We start from the raw sequence: 24,824 nt of genomic DNA on the forward strand, positions 1-24,824 counted from the left end.
GCCCCTCAGTCTTAAAAACAGATCATTCTGAAATGTATGAATTTCTGAAATGTCGTGATGTTTTATTCACTCATATAATAATCATCAAAAGCTAAAGTAGAGAGATCACATAACTCCAGATACTTTGAAAGTAGCTTATTGTGACTGCATGTTATCACATATTCACACAAAAGAACTGGAAAGAACATGTGCTAATGGGGGGTACAATCGACCTTTTTCTTTTTCTTTTTAATGATTGCATCCTTGTTTTTGAGTCTTGAGACAGACTGCTGTTTCTGATTATGATTTAAAGCAGATTATGATGACGTCCCTTAAACTGAGGATTAACACATCTTCTCTTTATTTTTTATTTTTTTAGCACAGCATATGTATGTGTGGCAATACAACTAAATAAAACTGCAAAAACAGAGAATTAATCCTTCACTACAAATCAAACAACCTCTCTTTCTGTTGGATAAGAGAAGTTTGGTGGTCTTAATAAATAATGTGTAACCGGGGAAAAAGATTGCAACATGTATTAGACTCTATGTTTCTCTGTTGTTCTGTTGAAATACGAGTTTTGTTGTAACAAAACACATCGTTTCCTGTGTCTGTTACAGCTTCTAATCCTCTGTTTGTGTTAATAAAAGTGTGTAATATATTCAATAATAACACTAAATGTAGCCCAGTGCTGCCTGTAATGACATTGCACTGACAATAATGTGAATATTCAGATGGATACAACACAAACTTTAAACAACTATAATATGTGTTGATCTTATCACGTTTCAGTAGCCACACTTAAAGTTCTGGATTTATTTGGTTATTGTAAAGTTTTGATATTTTGAAGATTGAATAGTATTCGTTTTAATGAAAAAGAAAGGGATCACAGTGTCCTTTATCTGGCCAACAGATAATGAACTCCCTGGTGTCTGATTCACACAGCAGACACTTTGCTCTCTGCTGAGAGCTGTAACCAGAGTTCCGCTGAAGAGGTCGCGCAAGGACTTCTGACGGAGATCAGCCTGTGCGTCAGTGTGTGTGTGTTTGTGTGTGTGCGTGTGTGTGCGCGCGCGTGTGCGTGTGTGTGTGTGTGTGTGTGTGTGTGTGTGTGTGTGTGTGTGTGTGTGTGTGTTTCATTCAATGAAATGCAACACCCCGCTCCTCTGTCTGAAGCCTCTTCGGAAACAGGTTTGATTATATTTAAAAGCTTGACCCAGGAGAGAAACCCAAACAACTGTCTGTTCTAATATTAGCAGTGCGGCTGCGGACTACTATGAATGCTATTATTGTCTGGTCTCGGATATATTCCAAAAGGCAACTCTCATCAAAAGATTTACACTTTTGTCTGCAGTTGGTGGAAAAAATATCAGTTACCAACAAGTAGTAATCTTAATTTGAAGCACTGATGCCCAGAGAGGCATGTTGGCTGTGGGCATGTTTGATCATACAGTAATAAAGGCCTTTGATATATGAGTAACATTGACCTTCATTATTATTACTATTATTATGAATATGCTTATTATGAATATTATTATTATAAAATACGCATAAGGACACAAGCAATGCTTAAAAACGAGCTGTATACCTCAATGTGATATAATGTGATAAAAAAGAATACAACGATGAAACATTAATTACATTATTCTGCATCAAAACACGAGAAATATAAACTTACACATCAAATCTGATCTGCAGTTTTTGCTCTTGTTTGTCTGCAAAGCAGCAAAATTCAGAAGGGCGGTGTTTAATCACACATTCAGACATATCTTCATATTATTAGATTATTGTGGTAAGAGAAAGTTGCTTGTAACGATGTCACCTGACTGGGATTGAAGGAACTTTGGTAAGAAGAAAAAAAAATCTCCCCACCCCCACAGAAGAGGAGACCGCCCACCAGAGACAGTCAACCCGAGACCCCTTATAGATTTAAAAAGAGAGGCTGCATTCTCAGACTGACAGTTATTCAACACTGCCACCTTAAGCAGATTACTTTTGCGCTGCCTGTGTCAAATACGTAGTTCACTTTGCCTCTCCATCATGTTTAGGATGCTGAAACACCACTTTCACCCGGGCTTTTTTCTCTTGTTCATATGGCTTTGTCATCTCATGGAACATCAAAAAGTTCAAGGTAAGATCTCTTCATAAATTGTCCTTAATTATTTCCGTTTTATTAAAACTTGCTGTCAGGCACACTATGCGTCCGAGTGTCGGATACTTGCTGCAACTGAGAAACTTTTCAAAGTGAGTTTTCTTTTTCCACGCTGATAAAACTCTCTCTGCATCAGCGTCCATAAAACAGGTGCCATATGGGACACTTCAAAGTGACAATATGGCAAGTTTTGCAGCCCAGGCGCACGCACCACGCCGAGCTGGTGCAGCACCAGCTTTCTACAATACCTGAGCATATTGTAATACTTTTGTATGAGCGTTTAGTTTCTAACGATGGTGCAACAAACTTCAGACGATCCACTTTATGGACGTGCTAGTTCTGTTTCTTGCCAACATCCACGAATTGTGTGCAAAAATAGCTTTTTGCTGCATTTTCTATTATTTAGTTTAACAAAATAATAAAACTGCAGACTTTTGAATGTATCATTTCTTTTTATATCTTATAGTTCGAACAGATATAATAGAAATCTGTCTTCAATTTAAGGAAACACACCAGCCTATGAGCACTTCATGTCATGTGTGTCTGTTTCGGTTTAGACATCCTGCTGTTGTCTGGATCAAATTATATTTTTATACCAAGGAAATAGGGAAACAGTTCTGCTTTTTTATTTTTACATGTTTAAAATAAACCTTACAAAGGTGTGATAAAAAGCACACTTCTCTAATCATTTTATCATTATCTGGTGTGTGCATGTCTGGGATATTGTTCTGAAGCGTTGTAGACGGTGGTGTGTTAAGCTAAAGACCGTGCTTTCTGAAGGAGATTGGCTGCTATTTAACGCCGTCTAGACACTCCACTTTCTGTGTGATAAGGAGGCTGTAGGAATAAAGGACAACCCCCCCTCTAAAGATTATTCTTACTTTTTTGGTTTGTGGCTGCATTGTAAGGGCTGTCAGTCACAGATGGGATAGGCAAGTGTTAACAGTCTAGCAAAAAAAAAAAAAAAATCAGACAAAAATACTGCCGGGAGGGCGAAAGGGAGGGAGGGCGCGTCTCGGATAATACGGCTGCGTGTGTGTCTGGTGCGTCTGGGTCAGCGGTTTCAGACGTTCAGCATGCGACATTTCGAGCTTTTTTTGTGTCTCTGTTTGCAGCTGGGAACTGCTGGTTGCAGCAGGGGAAGAACGGGAGGTGCCAGGTGCTGTACATGCCCGGGATGAGCAGGGAGGAGTGCTGTCGGAGTGGAAGACTGGGGACGTCCTGGACCGAGGAGGATGTCCCCAACAGCACGCTCTTTAGGTGGATGATCTTCAATGGCGGAGCTCCCAATTGCATACCTTGCAAAGGTGGAGGTGCACCCATTTCCCTTCGTTTCCCATAATACACATCCCCAGTCATTTTGTTTAATAAATCCTTGACTGATTTCAGAATACCAAAGTGCGTAAACTATAAATGTAATCTTTACTCTATGCGAGTAGGATTACGCACAGGTCCAAAATCCCCACAACAAGCATCACCTAACAAATACTTTTTATTTTAGAAACCTGCGAGAATGTTGACTGTGGGCCAGGAAAGAGGTGCAAGATGAACAGAAGAAGCAAGCCGCGCTGCGTGTGTGCGCCAGACTGCTCCAACATCACATGGAAAGGACCCGTCTGCGGCTCCGACGGAAAGACCTACAAAGACGAATGCGCACTGCTGAAGGCAAAATGCAAAGGCCACCCCGATCTGGACGTGCAGTACCAGGGAAGGTGCAAGAGTAAGTAGGCCTAAATATTTAAATAAATAAATCATGTCCACTTCGATTCCACATTTGTTCAAGCTGCATGTGCCAAGAACCAGCGGTTTGTTCTTATTTTTCTTGTATGTCGTTTCATGTTTCACGAAATCTTCCAATTTCTTTGTCTCGACAGAAACGTGCCGTGACGTCTTGTGCCCCGGCAGTTCCACATGCGTCGTGGACCAGACAAATAACGCGTATTGTGTGACGTGTAATCGGATTTGCCCCGAGGTGACGTCGCCGGAGCAGTACCTGTGTGGAAACGACGGGATCGTCTATGCCAGCGCGTGTCACCTGAGACGAGCTACCTGTCTCCTCGGCAGGTCCATCGGAGTGGCTTATGAGGGAAAATGCATCAGTAAGTCTGCAACTAGAGCCGTGAGAGTGTGAAACTCTCCGAGAGTGCCGCACTGACTCTGAATATTGTTTAAGAGCATTTCTTCCTGGCCAGCTCTGCAGTTATTCACTGTTCAATTTTGCCAACATTCCACTGATGAGGGGGTCTCACAGAGAGAGAGAGAGTGTGTTTGGTAGTTGCTTGTGTTTGCTCAAGAAATGATATACATGTTATTATTTCCTGATGTTGGCAGCATTATCCCACATGGGAGAGGGGGAGGGAGAAGGAGAGCAAAGCAGGGGAGTGCTGGGGGCCATTGAGTCAGATCTCATCCAGAGAGCAGCCTATCATTTTTTAATGCAATCCAAAACGTGACCCTCCCCAAGACACCCACCCTATAACAGAATTAAGTTTTTATACATAGCATATCCAACAGGCAATCTGATCCTACTTGAAAGCATATTTGATAATCCATCTAATCAAACACTTCCCATGTGCTCACTTCTTCCTCTCTCCTTCTAGAGGCCAAGTCTTGTGAGGACATCCAGTGCAGCTCGGGGAAAAAGTGTCTGTGGGATGCTCGGATGAGCCGGGGACGCTGCTCGCTGTGTGATGAGACCTGTCCGGAGAGCAGGACGGAGGAGGCCGTGTGTGCCAGCGACAACACCACCTATCCCAGTGAATGTGCCATGAAGCAAGCTGCTTGTTCAATGGGGGGGCTGCTGGAAGTCAAGCACTCGGGATCTTGCAACTGTAAGTAAATAACAAGCAAAGTTTGAAAAAAAGAAAAGAAACAAAACACCCTCCCCCCTCTCCAAGCAAAAGACAATATTCCATGTTGCTTCACCAACAAAAAACTTCCCCTGAAAGTGCCCCCCATTCAAACTTTTCCCAAACTCTCACCCAGCCACACCACCAAGTACAGCTTAAGCAAGCAGAAAGGACTTGGGAATAGAAGAACTTGCATGACGTTGTCTTTGTCGCTGGCTTTTGTTCTTGTGTTCTTGTTTTTTTCTTTCAATTTTACCTTTTTCTCAAATATGCTGCGAAACTAAAAAACAGAGAGTTGAATGAAAAAGCATAACTATATATCAGCACTCTGTGTATGAGTCTTGAACAAGCTAACTCCATTAAACTAACAAGCAAATTATAAAGGAGACTAATTTTGTTTGCAGTGGAACAATCCTGATATTTAAAGTCTAGTTAACTTAATGGTCATGCTAGTGACCTGCAGGAGCAGGTTCACAGAAACCTCATGCAGTTTATTTTTTTAATCAGTTATGATTTTTTAATGCAAGTGGTCGTTTCTTTACAGCTTGTAAATTCCATGGTCACATTGCTAATTTGATGGTTTTTGTGTTTTGTATTATTATTTTTTCTTTTTGTTGCTTTTGGCTGTAATCAATCAATTCAAAATGCACTGCCTCTTGTGACATACACCACACTGCCAACATGTCAATAGGAACAGAGTACTAGTAAATCATATGATGTGCATAAGGTGATAGTAACATTGGTGCCATGTTAGTAATAATGACAATGGATATTTAACGTTGATATTCATGTAACTACTTATCTGTAGACCAGTGAGCCATTCATTCGCTCCCAAATCTGGAGGTAAACCACCAAATTGAACAATGGCATCAAGGGAGTATCACATTTACATTCCAAGTTGCTCCTTGTTAGTTTTATTTCTCCTGATAGAGTACCTTACTGTGATTTGCCTAAGGTATGCAATGGAATCCAAGGGACCAACTTTATGATCACCTCATGAGCTAAATGTGATACTTTACAGTGTGCAGGATAAGCATTGGTAGCTTGTAGAACCACACTCTCTTATTTCTCATCTCATCATAAGAAAAAAGTTAACATTTAACAGCTAACTTTTATTGTCCGTGCTGTTTCCAGTGAATGTGTTGTCTACCAGAATATGTATCAGAAATGACAAATCTATTTGGATTGATGAGGGACTGCCTGTTTGTTTGTTTTTTGTCACTCTTGCGCTCGCTTTTCTTTTTTTAAATCTACGTGTCCGATGTAAATCTCTTCTGTAAAAAGAAAAGAAAATACCTCAGAACTGTGTTGATGATCTCTGACCTGCTTGCTAAGGCCAGGCTGCGACACAGAGTCCTCCCTCCCTGTACGTTTGAGCCACAAAGTAATAATCTGTGCAAAGAAAACTAGCAAATCTGAGAACACAAGAGCACTTTTCTGTGTTATGTGTCTGCCTTTAGGAATCTGCCCAAAAGAGACCTGAGCCACTGCAACAAACAGGCCCAGTGCCCCCATCCCTGCAACCAGCCCCCCTTGTAACCCCCACCCCCCCATCTCCCATGCACACTTCTCTCCATCATCCCGTTTTATTCCCATGTTGCAGCCCTGACTTGCTATATTTTGTAAATGGAGTTGCATATTTGAGGATGCTAGAGTAATTGTTGAAGTCTTACAGACCCTTCCACAGAGATACACACACACAAACATTAACACTTACACACACAAACATCAACAAAAGGGAGGCTGTGTGCCAGGGGCTTTGCTGTGAGCTTTTTTTTAAGAACATACAGTGATATTCTGCACTGTTGTGGTCCATATTCATACAACAGCTACCATATATTCTCCCATATAGCCATTACAGAAGACCAGGAGGAAGATGAGGAAGATGAGGACTCAGACTACATGGCCTATGTCCATATATCTTCTATACTGGATGGATAGGCCCCCATCACTAGGGGAACAGTCCTAGGGCAATGAATCATGTCCATACTGTACATTATGTGTATGCTTATTTATTTTTTAAAGAAAAAGGAAGTATACATATAGTGCAGTCTGCTAGATGTTTATTTATACTTTTATGTGTTTTATAATTTATACATTTACAATGTCAGGCTTACTATCTACCATGATATATTGTGTTACCACTCATTTCCCCCTTTTGGTTGTTGTCCCTTTTACTTTTTTTTTATCATGAAGAAATATATTTGTCCAAAGAGAAGCAGTGTTATTTATTTGTCATGTTACCGTGTAAGTATAAGTCCTCTACAAGCTGTAAATTGCATTCCCTGAGCTGTAAAAATCTGCTTGTTTCTGTCAAATCTCTATCACAGATGTTTATGTCACACATACGTAAATGCATGTTTAGGCTGTGTGTTTATTTATTGGGAATATATCAATCATTTTATGTACAGAAGTGTTTCTGGTTTGTTTACAACTCATAATAACTGACCAAAGGGATTATCTCAATGGTTTTGCAAAAGAACATTGTAAGAGTTGCAACACAGTAGTGGAAATGGAAAGAAAAAAAGAGCCATTTGTTTTTATTTTTCCTATTTTTTTTGTCAATCTTCAGTTTTTGCCCTTTAGATTAGTTTCCACATGGAGAAGACAACTTTAGACATTATTCAGTAGCTTTTATTTTGTCTCACTACATTAGAGCAGAGGTAAGTTTTGGAAGATACTTGATAATTTTAGAAACAATGTGCCAATAACATTTATGTGCTGTCTTCTTGCCAATGTGCTCCATATTGCTCTTGCAGAGCTAAAATAGGACTAACATACTGCAGTACTCAACACTATATTATATCAGACTTCATCACTTGGTTTCTTTTTGTTGTTTTTTTCTGTTTTTGTTTTTTTTTCGTTCTCAGAATGCATTGTTATTTTCAAACATCACAAGAGAAATACAAAATTCTGTTATGAATATATAGTTTTGTATTTTTTATGTAAATGTCATATGTACATAAAAAGTTTGATGGTATTTGTACAGATATGAAGAGTGAAACAATAAAAGTTTTTTTTCCTTATACTTCTCCTGACTCTGCTGTATTATTGATTTGTGTAGCCTGTAGTTTAACATGTCAAAATGTCAATGCATGTTTTAGTTCCTAGAAGAAGTTCGACCTAAAAGACATTTTAAGACCTAAATACAGTAAAGGGTTTGGCAATGTGATTATATACTGTATACTATAACTGTAAACAATTATCTACCATAATGTATTTTACAAATCTTTTTTGTGATAAAATGGGCTACTCTGTGATTTGATTCATAAACAGTTCCTTAAATGATTTGCCAGAAACTTCACTGTACTATAATGACATGAATATATTCACATATAAAATAAAAATACCTAAGCCCTGATAAAAGATTTTATCCATAATGCTTCAATACAAACTACAATACAGTATGTTCAAATGATACAGTGTTTAAATGAACAAATAACTTTATATTTTGCACTGTAGAACGTTTACTGTAAATAATAGCCATACAAGATCTCCATAAACTGTATGCTTTTCAAAACTCCAAGTTACAACAGCAAATGGACGAGCTCTTTAAGCCAATTAAACGTTTTAAATCCACGGTTTGATCCAATGTTCATCCTGTCAAGCAATAAACGCAAGTAAATAACATACAGAGGGAAGTTATAGGTTTCTAGGAGTATGAAACAAGGGTTAATGTGATGAGTTTCTTTCCATTCACACCATCCTAATCGTTTTTTGCGGTATGAAACACACATCCGCAGCGTAAATAGACGCTGGATATGTCTGGACATGTCTCGCTGTATGTAACGTATCCATGAAAAGCAATTTTAGCCGCTGGCATCAGCTCTCCATCTCTTTTCCAGCAGCTGTCTCGGCCACGCGCTCCTCGCACAGTATGTCCCTCTGCCGTTTCCGTAAGTCATTGTTGACAACAATCATGGCGTCCTCAATGTCACGTCTCTGCTTGGGACGTGTATCTGTGCTAAATGCAGCTTATAAACTGGCCCTGAATCCCATCAGGTAATTTAATATTGTTTGTTTATAATGATTAAATTCGCGCGGGTTACTATGAGTAATTTAATCTGAAACATTTAACTCAAAATCGACTAAAGACAACGAAAGGAAGTCGTGTGTCTGGCAGGTCACAGGCATTCTAAGCTAGCAAACGTTAAAGCATAAATCCTTTCCATTAAGTATGTAACAGGTTATCGCCCTGCATTGGACACATTATATGAGTTTTTAACTACGTGCTTGCTCGCATATGTAGTATTTAAAGTAACTACTCTGTTAGCAATAGTCAATGATATCCTGTGTCCTTACAACACTCGGCTAGCCAGCTAATTAGCTGATGCTAAGTCTAGCTAGAAATCAGTTTAAGAGCTAACGTGATTAAAAGTCGCCCGCGGCTCCACACAACATGAGCTGCATTCCATGACTAATAATCGACCAGACAGAAACTTTATTTAATAACAAACCTCACTGGAGATGTCAGTATCACTGTCTGAATCACGACAGCTAACTTCAACTGAGTAGCTAACCTCTCCGTGCAGGGAGCTCACATGCTAACACAACTCGCATTAAAACAACACGACAGTCAGTCAACGCTTTTATAGACAGATATAAACAAATAGTAACAATGAGATTTTAATAAGGTTGAATACAACTGGAAATGTTTGTTTTTTCTTTTAAAGTATTGCTTGCTTTCGGTGTGCACTTTAAATATTTTGACAACTGCACAAATACCAATCCTGCAGCAAGTTGCGTTTAATGGTTTCATTTGTTATTTTACTTTATGCTTTATCCTGGACGTGTTTTTCCTTTCTGATAACAACTCATATTTTATAATTCTCTTATCCCACATACATTGCATAATAGTCAATATATTCAACCATCAATACCCAGAAACCAGATGCAGTAAATGAGTTGGTGACGACCTATACTCACTTAAGTAACTGCAGTAGTAGTAACTTGTTTTCAGTACAATTTGACTAATTTTACAAGCTGAATGAGTTAATCAGTTATTCAATGTGTTCGGGACTATCATATCCACATTGATTGTATTGCAGTCCACACATCACTCGTTACTCCAAAATAAGTATCCCAACTCTAAGCATGTGGCCTGGCAGACATCAGGTGGTATCATCTCAGATCTACCTCCATTTGAGAAAGTCTGTCACTCCCAAATGGTCATTTTTTTAAAAGTTCTTTTAAAAACGATTAATTTTTTCATTTTTTTAAGCTCCAAGTGGCTCTTTGTCAGGGACAGAGGTTCCACAAATAAACAAGATAATGCAGAGACATTTGCATACTCTGTTTACTAAAGCGTCATGCAGTGCATGTTGCAAGAAGACAATAATTGCTTTAAAGTTTTGTTTTCAGCTAAATTAAATAAAGTGAGACTTTCTAATCACACAATACACATAATGGCCCCATCAGCTGTTTTAATTGATCATTGACTTCATCTTGTACAAGATCCTTCAAACATCATTGAATAGTAAACGGCACGTTAAATTGAATTTCTTAACCATAAATACCAAGTAGTCTCCAGGTGAAAATTCAATTGTCAAATTCTAAATGAATGTCTTTGCCTCAATGTGAGTTCACAGATAACGGTGACTAGAAACAAATGCCTTTATTTAACAAGACAGTTTGTTGGCTATGAAAGATAGCCTTCCTAACTAAACAACTTTAGAAAAAGGCAGATGAATAGTTGAACAAATACTTGAACAAACAGATGCAAATGGTGACCATTTTGAGTTGAGTCGAGTATAAACTAATTCAACTTGAAGTATTTTCATACTTAATTGATCAGTCCAATCTTCTTTGACCCATGTTTAAAAGTTGATTTGTCAAATACTAGTAGTGACCAGCATTTCATTTATCATGCCATGAATCTGAAGCCAACACATTTTTGGCATGTTTGCACTCATATTCATATGTTTAAAAAAACTAAGTTTAACCTATTTTCTTTTTAAATTCACCCTTTTGATAAACCACTGTATAACATTTATATTTGATACATTATACATGTTTCTATTTTTGACACTAAATCAAGCCATGACTTAGGGAACAGAGTATATATTTAAAGAAAACGATATGTAGGACAGTAACTCCCTCAGAAACCATAGTGTAATTAGACACAATGCAGTCCATGCTTTTAGTTTTTTATATTTTAATTTGAACATGAGATAATGAACTTGGAATTCTAAGTGTAAGTGATTTACATTTTTTTTTAAAGGGAAAAAGAGGAGATTATCAGGGCATAATGTGGAATATGTGCGTTCCCTGGTGGAGCCTGATGGCACATTGCTGTTTTGCGACGGTACGCGGCCGCACATTGACAAAGAGCTACACAGTCCTCGCCTGACACTCGACACAGCCAGCATTAAGCACGTCCTGTCATTAGGACGAGAACAGGAGGCTGCCAGAGATTCACCAGACAGAACTAATAGGTGGCGGGGGGATTCCCTCCTTGTCGCTTCCTTTTCACTGTCCTCTCCCCACTGCTTCCTCCAAGATAGTCAGTGATTGCCCAGTGCAACTTGTTTGTGTAATTTCATTCTTTGTTACTTGTCTTCCTTTGGCAGTTTGTGCTTTGCGTGTAATGTTCATCTAATGGTTTTCAGGTCTACAAGCACATCAACATCCAGGCTGGCAGAGAAACCAGGACAAGACACGCAGCTTATTACCGTTGATGAGAAATTGGTAAGGATCCCTTCGTGGCCAGCGTGACACACAAATTGATGTTTGTCTGGTCTACTGTCGTCCAATTACCTTCCTGGAATATTGTTTAAAAAACTCTCCTCATCTGCTGCCAAAATGAGTTTGTATTGGACAGTAGGGCTTTGTAACGCTGTGATGGTAATGGCAAAATGATATCATTGGTAGTCCTGTGTGCGCTCGCAGCATTTTTCCTCTCTTCACTGTTTATTGAACAAGAGACTCCACTGAATAGTTTACTTAATCTGTTTTAGTTAATGTGACAATCTTTGATGCCAATGAAATTCAGATCAGCTTTCCAAAAAACAACATCATTTGGCGCATGGGATTTGTTTATTTGGTTGCCAAGACCACCAGTTAATATACAGTACATTTATTTACAGTCAGGTCCCAATGTAGAGGTCTTATAGAGGTTATTGTTTTCTAATAATATGAACACCCCATCTATATTATTAGGAATAAACTAGCCATTTAAATCACATCTCAGTTTATGTATTTTAACTTAAACTATGTGCAAATGTAAACTATGTACTCAAGAGACAGTGGTCAATGAAGAATAGAGGAACATATGAATGAGGCTGGGAATCTATGGTACCTACCAAAACAGTTCAAACAAATTGAAAATAATAAACACAAAATAACATGAGATAAAAACAGAGGCTTTATCCTACATTGAAAATACGTTACCCTCCCAATTATCAATACATTTAATTAGGCTGTCTGAAAAGAAAGGGTACCACACATTAAACAGACAGACTACAGAAAGCCAAAGAGAAGCTTTCTGTGTCCTTTGATTGGATGGAAGTTTACCATCTAATTCATAGTTTCAGTTCTTTTATCGAGCAACAATTCCAAGACTCACTGGTTTGCTTATATTCTACATTATCCTTGATTATAAACTGAATATTTTTGGTTTTGGACTGTTGATCAGACAAAACAAGCAACTTGAAGACATAATGTTGGGCTCTTTTTTTAATTATTATTGTTAAATGAATGACAAAATGAATGTCAGTTGCTGCAGCGAATACATGGCCAAGAAATCATATTTTTCCAAAACACTTAGAGGAGAAAATCACCCCCATGAACATGATGTTTATAAAAGTAACTGGAGAAGCAGACTGCTGCATGTTCTGTCCATTTACCCAGCAGTTGGAGAATACATCAGTGGCTTTGTTTCATGGTTTCCTGAGCCCTTTGTATTGTCAACTGGAATTACCTGGGCACACCGGGGTGCTCCAAAAGCACTCTGAGATTAGGTTTGAATTAAAAATGTGTAATTAAAGCTAGTTTACTGGTCACCAGGAGACTAAGTCAGTATTACTTTTTATATGAATTATGTGCGACGGCTCCTTTGAAGCTTCATATTTAATCAGACAATGAGCATGCATTGGAACTGGCCAAGGTGAGCAATGTGCAAAAATAAGGATCTTTTGAAGTGAATGCTTTCTCAATTAAAGAGATAGGAGATAACGGTGAAAGACGGAGTTTGGGGAGAATGTGGGAGTCTGTTGTGGACCTGTTTTTTTTGGGGGGGGGAGGTTGCTGTGTGTGGGCAGCGTCAGTGTGCTTTTGTTCCAGACCAAAGCTGACCATACTGGCAGACAAACCTTTGGCTGGGCGGAGTGTCTGTCTCTGTCCTCTCAGTAGGGGCCACTGAGAGGAACAGCAGAGGAGAGGAAAAAAAGGGCCTCTAAAAATGGGGAGGGGGTGAAAGAAAAGAAGCTTGCATGGAAAAAAAGTTTGTGAGACACCCTGAGACTCACGAAAAAGACAGTGGCCACTTCAGTGTTGTGGGCCACAGAGGTTCCTTTGTGGCGTGCTGTTGCTGGCGGGAAGTTCTCTAATGCTCACCCAGACAGGCCGAGCAGAGAGGCCCTCAGCTGTTTTACAGTACAGTGGTCTCCATCTCACATGGGAGAGGGCAATGAGAGCACTCTCCCTTTTGGGCATTCAGCATATGTCAGCACGCTAGTCATTCATCATGCGGTCAATAAGTGTGAATTGCGTTCTGGTTAGACCAATCAAACAAAGGTCTCGATCCACAGCGAGGTTATGCTGGGTTCGCACGCTGTCTCTCTCGAGCGGCCCGAGGAGAATGTGGTGTGCCGCTTGTTATATAGTGAACATTTCTGAATAACCTCATGTAGATGATGAGGTTGCATTTTGGCCTGGGTAAACGATATTTTGAATTCACTCCAAAAACTCTGTCTGAATGTTTGCGTGACACCCATTATCTTGTCCTTTAGTTCTCGTCTGTCCCAAAAAATGCAAACCTTGCAGGAACTTGCATCCCTACAGTTTTTGTTGGCCCTCTCTATTACAGGTACATTTAGGCTAGACTCTCCTGCAGGTCAAACATGTGAACTAATCCAGAAAACATGAGAACACTTGTACTGGAAGCTGCAGGAAAATAATAAGGACAACTGTTCAAATAACCTAATAAAGTGGCTTTAAACTGGACACCATGACTTCACTTTCTCAGCTCTAATCAGGGCTGTTTTCAGTAGTGGCCGGCAGCTGTTGAGCAATAACGCTCTAACCCTCTGTACCTGTCTGAGAGACAGACAAGAGAAACAAGCTAGTGAACATTGTGGAAAAATGTAAAAGCGAATGAGATATTGGCAGGATGACAAACAAGTTCATTAACACTCTGGATCAAATGAATAGTTCAAACAAAAGCTTGTCTTCAGAGTGTGGGGATTTGCTGCTATTGTTCTTTATAATAATAATAATAAAGTATATTTTAGTTCTGTGTGAAATTGATGTCACCATAGACTTTATTAAAATGTGATGGCTCTTTCATATCATTTTATTGACGAAACAAATCATTAATTATTAGGACCGTAAACAGCAGATTAAATGATGAAACAATGATTTCTTGCAGCCGTACTGCGGATCTCGGCTCGATTTTAAAACGGACTAAAGTTTGAGATCTTTTAAGAGCAAAACTTTGAATTCATTGTCGGCACTTCAGAAAGGAATATGAAAATGAAAATGAAAAGACCTGCGTGATGGCGCTGCAGTGCCCAGAACTGTTCCCTACGGAGCCCATACGGACCTGCTTTTGTGTGTAATCACTGTTTGATTAAGCATGCTGGGCAGCTCCGAGGGTCCGGCTGGCGGGCCACTGATACACGGCTTAACACGGAATGTCTGTGACCTGCTTCAATTAGAGACAGGCCTCGCTCCACTCTCTGGCCTTTTGCAGAAACAACTGCGGTTCTAACCTCAGCAGCTGCTTCGATATGTGATAATACAATATCTCCCACTCATGGCGGAGTGTCTGAGCGTCTACTCCTGCCTCAGCCAAGTGCACTCCCTCACTCCACATAAAGACAACACCATCATCTTAAAGCGCTTGTGAAGCCTTGTTATAGAGTTCTCTAAAGGCACTAGGGTTTTACGAGACAGAGGAGGACAGTTATTAGAGAGCGGGGATTCGAGGGGGAAGGGGGGAGGTGGTGGGGGAGAGGAAGAGAGTATTAAACTGGTAGGACCATTTGATGCTCGGCATGTTGACTTTGATAATCTGAAATCTTTGCTTTCTTGCGTATTTAGAGCCCAGTGCCTGATTTGGCAAGTAACATCACATCTGGACAAAAGATGTTTGATTGCGTTCACGTTGTTAGTTGTTTTTGAAAGACTTCAATTGGAACCTGATTGAAGGAGCCTGAGTCTGTCAGTCAAGATTTATCAAACAAATCCCTGATACTGAAGTCAGTTAAATGAGTCTGGTTAACACATCATCCTCTGTTAGAGCTATTCAATCGGATACGCCAGTTTGCTATGGGACACGTGAGAACCCAATTTCCTACAGAATTGAACGTGTTTTCAGAGTGTCAGCCTCAACCAAAACGACCTCAGACAGGTATTTGCTTTCACATTTGGCAATGGCAGGAGAATAAGCGTGTTGAACAAGGACGACGGATCCACAATAAAAATCCAGCTATCCCAACTATGAGGATATATTTAGCACAAGCAGTTTAAATCTGCAGTACAGGGGTGCATATTCTCTAAGCCTGTCTAGCCTCAGACACAGTGGAGCAGACCACATTCACCACCCCACCCCCCTCCCTCTCATCCTCCTCTCCCACCCTCCCTCCCTCCCTCCTTCGCACATAGACAACTTAAGTGTCTGTTTTGTCTGGTTGCCCTCTCATACGGCGCGCTTCGGCGAAAAATCTCTCGGCTCAAGTTTGGAGTAGTGGGTCAGAGGATGTTGGTCCTTGAAGAGTGCCAGACAAGAGGCTTTATTATGTATCATCCACTAAATAGTATTTCCTTCATTTACACTCTCTTCCATAGAGACTAAGCCTCTTAAGAGGACTCCGTCCTGTCAGCGCTGGGTAGTTTTAGGAAGTGCCGAGCTGCTAAGTGTTGTGTTTGCAGAGCGGATAAAAAAGCTTTGCTACTTCTGTTTGCCTACACTTCCATTTGTTCATGCTCTTTGTAAGCTAGCAGCTCTTTTTCTAAATGTACCAACTAGGTTTATGGTCTTACACTATCCTTACATTTCTATGGTAGTAAATGCAAAAATCTGACATTCATTTTTTATTTCACAGTATCTGTGCTAGAGTTTAAACAATAAGTCTATTATTTGATTTGTAATCATTTTATTGTCAGAAAACATGCTGTCGACTTTGATAATGGGTTAACGGTTTAAGTTGCTTTTTAAGATATTTTTAGTACAGCCTTGTATATTCTATCATTTTTAGTTTTGGACTATTGGTCAGATAAAACAAGACGTCACTTCGTCCTTTTATGTTATTTGCTGACATTTTAAAGACCGAACGATGAATCACCTTATTTGAAATAAATGAATGGATGGTGTCAAATGCCTGTCGGAGTTCCCAGCGCCTAAGGGGAAGGCTTCATTTTGCTTTCTTTGTGCGATTAACAGTCCAAAACCCAAATATTAAGTTCACAATGCTATACAATTTGATAAGCTGAACCCTGAGAATGTTTGGCATTGTGGCTTGATAATATATATATATATATATATATATATATATATATAATAAAGCATTTTACACATACAAAGACATTTGAACTGATGTATTTTAAGATGCCGTACAACCCACAAACCTTTGTGTCTGCATCCTTTATATTCCTAAATGCCCCCCCCCCCTCTCCGCTCCTCACCGGTATGTGTAATGTGAGATTTGAGATGACCCTCATGCCAGCTGCTTCTCGTTCTCCAGTGATGATCCACTTGTGAGGAAGCAACATAATATTTGTTGCTAATAGAGACGCCCCCTATGTCCAATCCGTAATTGGCACGCTTTCTCCACTTCAAAGACGTCTGAAGGTGGGAACCGGTGCAGGCTGATGAGTGAGGCTCTCGGTCTGGGTGTGGGCTGGACAGTGGGGGGTTAAGGGTGATGTGTTTGGGCTTTCACCACATGCTGACTCAACATGATTCAGCTCAGCTGACCTTGTGACCCCTACTGGCTGCAGAGAGGCAGTTTTGGCACACGGGTGTTCGTGCTAAGATAGGCGGCACACTGTACTTGTGTCAATAAGTCCGCCGTGACCCAAAACAAAGTGGCAATGACGCTACAAATGTTTTGTCTGAGCTGGCCATGCATAGACTTCCTCTATTTGTTTACGTGTTTGTCTGTTTGGTGACTGTACTAACAGGAACATACTAACCGTACCTCCGTTTGGATTTGTAAACCCTAACAGGTCTTAAAAATAGGACCACCAGTACCAATGTGTTTAGAAAATGTATACCCTGTACCTGGGCTGATCTTCTAGGATTAAAGGACTTATTAGGACTATTTATATCGATCAATCTGTAGATTATATTTCAACTAATTGATTATTTGGTTTGTCAATGAAAGTTCAGAAAACTGTGAAAGACATAGAATCCTCTATAGTGACATTTGTTTAATGTCTGTCCGACCAAGAGTCAAACGCCCAGAGATATTCAGTTTCCAGCGATATTAAAGAAACAAATCCTCACACTTGAGAAGCTGGACCCAGAGAATGTTTGGTGTTTTTTCTAACTCAATGTCCGCCTCACACAATCTGGCTTCTCCATTTTATTGGAGAATTAATCATAATTAAGCTAGGATCATTGCAAGAACAGATGTGAATTTCCTTTTTGTGGTTTATTTCAGATTTGAAATGATCCTTTTTTTCTAAATAGTCACCAAGGAAGTATCGGGTGATTGAGAGAGAAAGAGACGGGACTGTTCACTCCTCTAAGTGAATGTACTTGTGTGTGTTCAGAAGACAAGGTCCTTCCACTCACCTCATCTAAGGTTTGTCAAACCCCAAGACACCCCCCAGTATCCCAGTATGAACCGCTTTCCATCCTCCACATGCAATCGATATTTTCATTAAAATTGACTGGTTAAAAAACATCATGTGAATTCTTTAACCTTTTTTCTCAAACATAAATCCAAAAGTGATGTCTGGTTTTCATTTTTGAGGGATATCTTCTGACCACCTTTCACCTGCAGAACATATGGACACTCGCCTGCAGATCCTCTGAATCAGCCAAGATGTCAATCGTTTAGTTGGGACAGTGGAGGCTGGAAGACAGTTTGGCGAAGTGTAAAACGTAAACAGTTTTACCGGAAGCTTGCCGCCAGTGTTTTTGCTCATTGACAGTTTTTCCTGGTCTGAGAAAGAGCCAATCAGAGTTTATAGGGTTTAGAATTGAGACAGTTGTATGCATGTTATGAGGCGTGTCATAATACTCTTATCAGTCTACTGTAGAAGATTTTGGACATGACATTTATCATTTCTGCTCACCTCGATATCGCCCATTGTGCCTTAATGCAGGTTTCTTTGTATATGAACGTCGCCAACATTTCAGCAGAACAAATGGCGGCGTTTTCCCTGACGTTATAAGACCAGTGCAGTGCCGAAGACTTTCTTTCTTTAAGCCTTTAGGCTTAATAAACAAAAAAGAAAACAGGAATATGCCGAGACACAATGCTCTATATTACCAATTAAAAAAATGTGGACAGGACGCAGTGATGTAACTGCTAGCTTTGAATATCCGCAAAGTTACTTCACAGTATAGATGTGCTCCCGTGGGATTGGCAATTGGCAATTTCATATATAGGGAATATTGTGTAATTAGGAAAAGCTTCCTAACCATTGCAAACTAGCTCAGCATTATATTGACTGTTACAGACAGGATCCTATACGCCTGTGCCAATTACATTTATTTTTAAACTAAGGTACAAATCTTTGTTCACTGAGATTGTTTTTGTAAAACAATAAATAAAATGGACTCCTTTAAATGAAGGGAGTAATAACAAGATGGTCATGATGTTTCATTCACATTTATCTTAATAAACTTTGTAAAATAGTTTTTACTTTGTAAGCAACTCTTTGCCTACAAAGCTTTCTTTAAACTATGTTTAAACGTTTTACTTTTTGATATCTCGTTATTTCTTCAGTTGTCTCCACTCATCGAGGACTTTGAATGTTGTTTACAGGGAAGTCCTCCGTCCCAGGTCTCTGTTGGAGCATTAGGGGGACCAGCTCTCAGCATTCTGGTGGGCCAGCGGCCCCACAGCGACAAGCCCCTATGCTCTTTATTTGGCACGTAGCCTGGAGGTGTCAGAAATATCGACACGCTTTCACGTGACGGAGACTTTGCCAGCCTTTTTCCCCCCTTTCTTAAGCCCGGCATTCTGCCTGCCCAGCCAGGTATTGTAGGGCCCCGTGAAGGCCCTGTGAATAGTGTCAAACTTGATAGTTCTCATTTTGCTTCCTGTACATGGCAGAAGAAAAAGTGCCCACCGTGTGGGTTTTCCTTTTGTGATGGCCGTCTCTAGTCTTCCTGGGAACACACCACATTCCAGCCACAATCATTCCCTTTGTGAATCCGGGTATTGTGGGTGAGTCTGTTATGCCGATAACCCTGCTAGCTTTCAGTGTAATGCATGCAAATATCATAGAAGTCTAGACTCGTATTTTTGCAAACAATGCCAGATAATGAGCAGAGTGTTTTCAGTGATATGGCCGAGCTTTTGTTTTGACACATCCTCAGTCATTCATGAAAGACCTTTTGTGCTCATCCACGCCTAAGATGTGATTTAAGGTCTGCTACATCTGGACAAATTATTGCGCCAGTTTACCATACATGGGCCTCATGTGTCAGTTATGGTTTATGTAACGTATATACGCGTAACCATAGTCTGGCCTGCTAATCCCAAGGGCATCATTTCTAATGCGTCTCGGAGAGGGATTTTCATGCATCTATCCCCCAGAACACCCCAGACCACAGAGCTGCTAAATGTTTCTGCAAATTTGATTTACCTCGACTCAAAAGGTACTTTTTGTACATGAATTCTTTCCCCCTCAATTCACAACTCCAAGTGTGTTATGCTTCACTGTGTACAAAGTATTTGAATGGTTCTTGTCTTCACTCCAAAACTCTCAGGAAGTTCTTCTTACCTTACGAGTGCAGATCTTTTGAACATTGTAAATTAAAAGTAACGACTTATATCCTGCCGAATGCAATGTGTTAAAAACATTTTTGATCACCTGCTGCAGCCTGGAGAAAACCCTCTCCCACTGTCCTGTGTGTTATTGTGTCATGAACCCTCCACCGTTACCCCCTTTGGGTGAAGGGAACATGTTTTCCTCCTCTCTGTGACAAGAAGGAATTGTTAAGGTTAAGTAGATAGGGCAGCCGGAAATAATTACCTACCACTTGTGAAGTTTTTTCCCCCCTCCTCTTTGTTCATCTTTTCCCTTTCATTTTGAACAATCTTTTCAATGTGCAGATCTTGTTTATGATTAGGTTCAGCCTGGTCTTGCCTCTGAGCATGGCAAAAGATGTTTGGCTGAGACGAGCAGTAGTGTAGCCGTCGGATCTGTAATTTACTAGGCTTAAATACCTTTGGAAGCTCCTTTGCCAAAGGAAAGGAGGGCTTTTGTGTGAAGTTCATGCAAAACGACCTCCTTTCTACAAATCAACTGGCAGATGACAGACAATGATGAAAATTTGATTCTTTGAAGTTGTAATGGCCATTGAAATGTGCAAAATTCTTGTATTGAAAGGAGAGCGCCCTGGAAAGCCCTCAGTCTTGGGTGGCTGGCGCTGCGTGCTGGGAGGTTCGTCTGTGTTTTGTCGCTGACTTCCCATTGCTTGTTTGCTAATTCCCTGAAGAATTGGACCAGATCCTTGATAGGAGCTTGAAGGGGCTCCAGTTGCTCAGGAATATGCATTTAGTACGCCCAGAGGCCCCTCCTCCTGCTCTTGTTGCGCTGGCCTACTTTCTGATGGTCTGGAATAAATCACCTCAAGTATTAGGCATTCATTTCCGCCACTTCGGTGCCAAACAGCGTAAAGATGGCTGTTATTATATTTTTCTTTTGAATCCAGTATTTACCTTTTCACATATGTAAGCTATAGTATATACTCGTTTTTTATTTCAGTTATACGGACATTTACACACAATTAAAGTCTCACAAACACTATTGTGAATCACTGAACTGTTCCCTTAGCCCATTGAACACTCTTAGACATCTCTACAAGTAACATATAACACATTTTAAAACCAGAGCAAAAGGTTAAAGCACAGGAGAGATTTATATAGCAAAAGTTACCTATAAATAGCGTTCATTCCTTGGATCTTTCCTGTTTTATTATTTTTCTGACACGCGGGAGATGTTTTCAAGCTTCTTTTGACCCTGATTTTTAAAAAGGGTAAAATGAATCCCTACAGATTGATGAGAAGTACACAAATAGAAAACATAGGAGTACTTTTTATATAACAACTGAAATTGTTCCTAACACCATAATTCTGATGGTAAACACACATTGTCAGAACTTAGTTTTATTTAATAACACCTGCAAGCTTGCCTTCAGGTGACCTTTCTCAACCATCAGTTGCACATATATCCTTGCATGAACACCTGTTCCTAAAATAAATAAACATCATTCACAGAGTGTTTTTGTAGAAACGGTCACATGGAAGCTTTGTCTTCCTTTGGATGTTGTTTCGACTGCTTGTTTTGCATCTTAAAAAGGCTTGTACAGATTAATAAATCATGTACTCAAACTTATTTGTATTAGTAATAACTATTCATTATTTGTTCTTGACTGGCTAATAGATCACATAGTTTTCATTCAGTTGTTTGCCTGCATGTCAGCTGGTTGGTAACATGGGATTGCGATCAAATGACGTCACACTTATTTTTGTAGGAACTGATCTACGTATGGGGGTTAGGGTATCTACAGTGTTTATAGAAGGTTATAATTCTAATTCCTGGTGTTCTCCATTGTGACATCCGCTCTGACTCACAGCTGGATGTGCTTTTGTTTCTGTCCCTCAGGACATCACCACCCTGACAGGGGTCCCGGAGGAGCACATCAAAACACGGAAGGTTCACATCTTTGTTCCCGCCAAAACAGCCATGCAGTCGGGAAGCCACAACAAAACGTGGAAGCTGGACTTTGACACCAGGGAGCGCTGGGAGAACCCTATGATGGGCTGGTCCTCAAGGTAAGGATCTCAGAAAAATAAAGGGGTTTTACAATCTGCAGGACATAAGAAACCCCCTCACATCAATAATGTCCTATATGTGCCTCTGATCAGGTGACCTCTTGTGTCTGACATCTCGTTTTGCCTTTCAGTGCGGATCCCTTATCCAACATGATGCTCAGCTTCTCCTCCAAGGAACATGCCATCGCTTTCGCTGAGAAAAATGGTAAAACATTTAAGATGTGTCAAGATTAAATGTAACATTTAAACCTTTACATTTAAATCACACCTTTTGTATAAAACAACATTAATACAATGTCACGGCTAATCATGGAAAATCAGTTCAGTTTATAAATTGCATTACAGAGTTATGATACACACAAATATGCATAGATATCCCTTGGAGCTTTGCCAAAACGTAATCAGTGAAAGTCAAATAAACACGAGATAATATATCTTATTAGTCATATTAGTAGTACTATTAGGAGTGGTATTAAGTTACTGTTGTGAGTAGAGGGATTGTAAAGCTGTTAAAAGTGTTGTGCGTTGACTTCATCAGAGAGTGCAGGAGTAACTCGATTTAATGTGGATCAATGTGCACTTTGATTCAATCTGAAACTGTCCGTTACAGCATCTTGCATAAAGCAAAGCATCACTGCACTTATCAGGGGCCGTCATACCTTAAGGATAATGGCAATATAATTTGTTAAATAAAAAATGTCACAGCTTATTAAACCTTACAAACCTGGACTGTAATCAGGTGATAATTATAGCAGTAAAACAGCACCTTAAAATACCTCTGATGTCAACCTCTGGGCCTCAAAAGAAAAAAGTAATAAAACATAAAGTAGAAACTTTAGACGGACAAACAAGATGATCCTGAGTTAGTTTAGGTTAACCCACATGATGAGGTTTCCTGTCCGGTAACACAGGAAAGAAAGTTCACTTTGACTCAGAACCGAACCATCTGGGAGAGTTTGTTGAAACTGAGCAAAGGGAACTGGCGTACTCTGTTTATTGCACCATGAAAGTGATTAGTGCACTTCTGACTACACACAGCCTGTTGATGTCTACAAAACACCTCATTGTGTTTGGAATTCATCCAAAGGGAACATACGTGACGCTCGCGCCCCCATCACTTACTCTGATGTTGTTGCTTCAGGTTGGAGCTACGAAGTAACGGAGAAGAGGAGTGCAAAGCCCCGAGTGAAGTCCTACGGAGCCAACTTCTCCTGGGACAAGAGGACCCGGAGGTCCGGCAAGTAAACTGAAGACGCCCATCTGTTGTCGGCGTGACCCCCGAGTGTCCCGCAGCAGACCTGTATCATTCTTGTCAATAAAAGCCTAATTATATGTGTGTGAACCAAACATTGTGGTCTTTATCGCTTTATTCTTCAAACATTCACCTCATTACCGACTACCTAACGCAGTCTCCCCGATTAATGAAGTGTTTGTTCTGAGTCGAGTTGTGCAACAGCAGAACAAAGGGGAACATATTATTACAATTAGAACCTGTTTAAACACAGGGATAAATATAACTGGGGGCCAAAAGCAATGACATTTTTCCTGCGTGAGTGATTGTTTCCATCCCGATACCTGAATTGTTTCAGTGTTCGGAGAGATGCATAACTGGAATTTAAAGAGGGACTTGGAACAGTTTACTCTGGAAAAGAAAGCAAAAACTGTTTCTTTGCACATTAACATCTGGGCTTTGAAGTTAGCATCTTATATAACCATTACTAGCACTTTGATGAGACCAGTGACATCATGTGATTTAGATTTATCTGGTATCATTTGAGTGGAACAACAAATACTTCAATTATATTGCTTGTTATTTTTTTTGTAACTATCTGTTCATGGTTGGCCTAGAACATGTCATAAAATAGTAAAACAAAAAAAGGTTAATAAAATAACTCAAAATGTGTTGTTTACCAACAGAGCAAGCCATAAAAATAAAGTATACATAAAACATTCAAAAAACAAATCGTCACAAGTTAGGAGTAGGTTTGGTATTCAGCTTGGTAAATACGTTTTAAAATTATTTTTGAGATATTTCCCAATTAATTTTGAACTTGTATTGACCTCCACATTATACCATCAATTACTTTAAGCTGTATTGGTGTGATAGGATAGAAAGGTTAACCATTTTCCAATCAGAAACGCCAGATAATATATCTTCTAAATAAACATTACCGATTCACATTATTTGAAAAGCCTTTTTAAAATACTTGTATTAAACCTGCATTCAGTAAAAAATTTGATTTAGTTGAGTCTTGTTGAATATTTGCCTCAAACATGTTTCAATAATCAAATAAAAATATTAAACTAAGATTATCTCCCTATTGAGATAAAATTTAAATCTTTGACATTTAAAAATCCATATTGTGTGCTGCTCAGCTAGCCTCGCTCGGCAGTGCCAGCGCTTGTTGACGCTCTTTGTGTTCCGTAAACAGTGGCGTTACTCTGCGCCCAGTCCCAAACTGCGTGACTGCACTGATATTCACACAGCAATCATGGGCGCCTAATTGGTTTAGCCCTGCGTTAATTAACGCACTGCAATGCACATCTTTCACAGACTTGCGCTCGCTATTTATTTTTGTTCTGTCACTCGGCACATCAGACGCACCGATCTGATATGAGTGTAATGGTCCATCTGAAAGGCAGGGCATGAATGACAGCATGTGT

The 24,824-nt window shown here is 39.8% G+C and overlaps 2 protein-coding genes across 3 annotated transcripts; both read left to right on the plus strand.

Moving 5' to 3' along the window:
- The first annotated feature begins 1,915 nt into the window (after window positions 1-1,915).
- fsta (follistatin a) lies at window positions 1,916-8,011 on the plus strand. 2 transcript variants are annotated; one of them, XM_034118622.1, is made up of 6 exons: window positions 1,916-2,110; window positions 3,247-3,444; window positions 3,633-3,851; window positions 4,006-4,230; window positions 4,732-4,962; window positions 6,833-8,011. In XM_034118622.1, the coding sequence occupies exons 1-6, from the start codon at window positions 2,020-2,022 to the stop codon at window positions 6,919-6,921; spliced, it is 1,053 nt and encodes a 350-aa protein (XP_033974513.1). In that variant the 5' UTR covers window positions 1,916-2,019; the 3' UTR covers window positions 6,922-8,011. The 2 variants fall into 2 exon arrangements, with proteins under 2 accessions (XP_033974513.1, XP_033974514.1); XM_034118623.1 differs by having other exon boundaries at window positions 1,917-2,110; window positions 3,247-3,438.
- Window positions 8,012-8,820: 809 nt separating this feature from the next.
- On the plus strand, window positions 8,821-23,507 carry ndufs4 (NADH:ubiquinone oxidoreductase subunit S4). The gene is made up of 5 exons (XM_034118766.1): window positions 8,821-8,982; window positions 11,589-11,667; window positions 21,991-22,160; window positions 22,292-22,365; window positions 23,302-23,507. The coding sequence occupies exons 1-5, from the start codon at window positions 8,858-8,860 to the stop codon at window positions 23,403-23,405; spliced, it is 552 nt and encodes a 183-aa protein (XP_033974657.1). The 5' UTR covers window positions 8,821-8,857; the 3' UTR covers window positions 23,406-23,507.
- Window positions 23,508-24,824: the final 1,317 nt, after the last annotated feature.

The sequence above is a fragment of the Trematomus bernacchii genome, unplaced genomic scaffold (assembly GCF_902827165.1).
Source record: "Trematomus bernacchii unplaced genomic scaffold, fTreBer1.1, whole genome shotgun sequence".
NCBI classification, from domain to species: domain Eukaryota; kingdom Metazoa; phylum Chordata; class Actinopteri; order Perciformes; family Nototheniidae; genus Trematomus; species Trematomus bernacchii.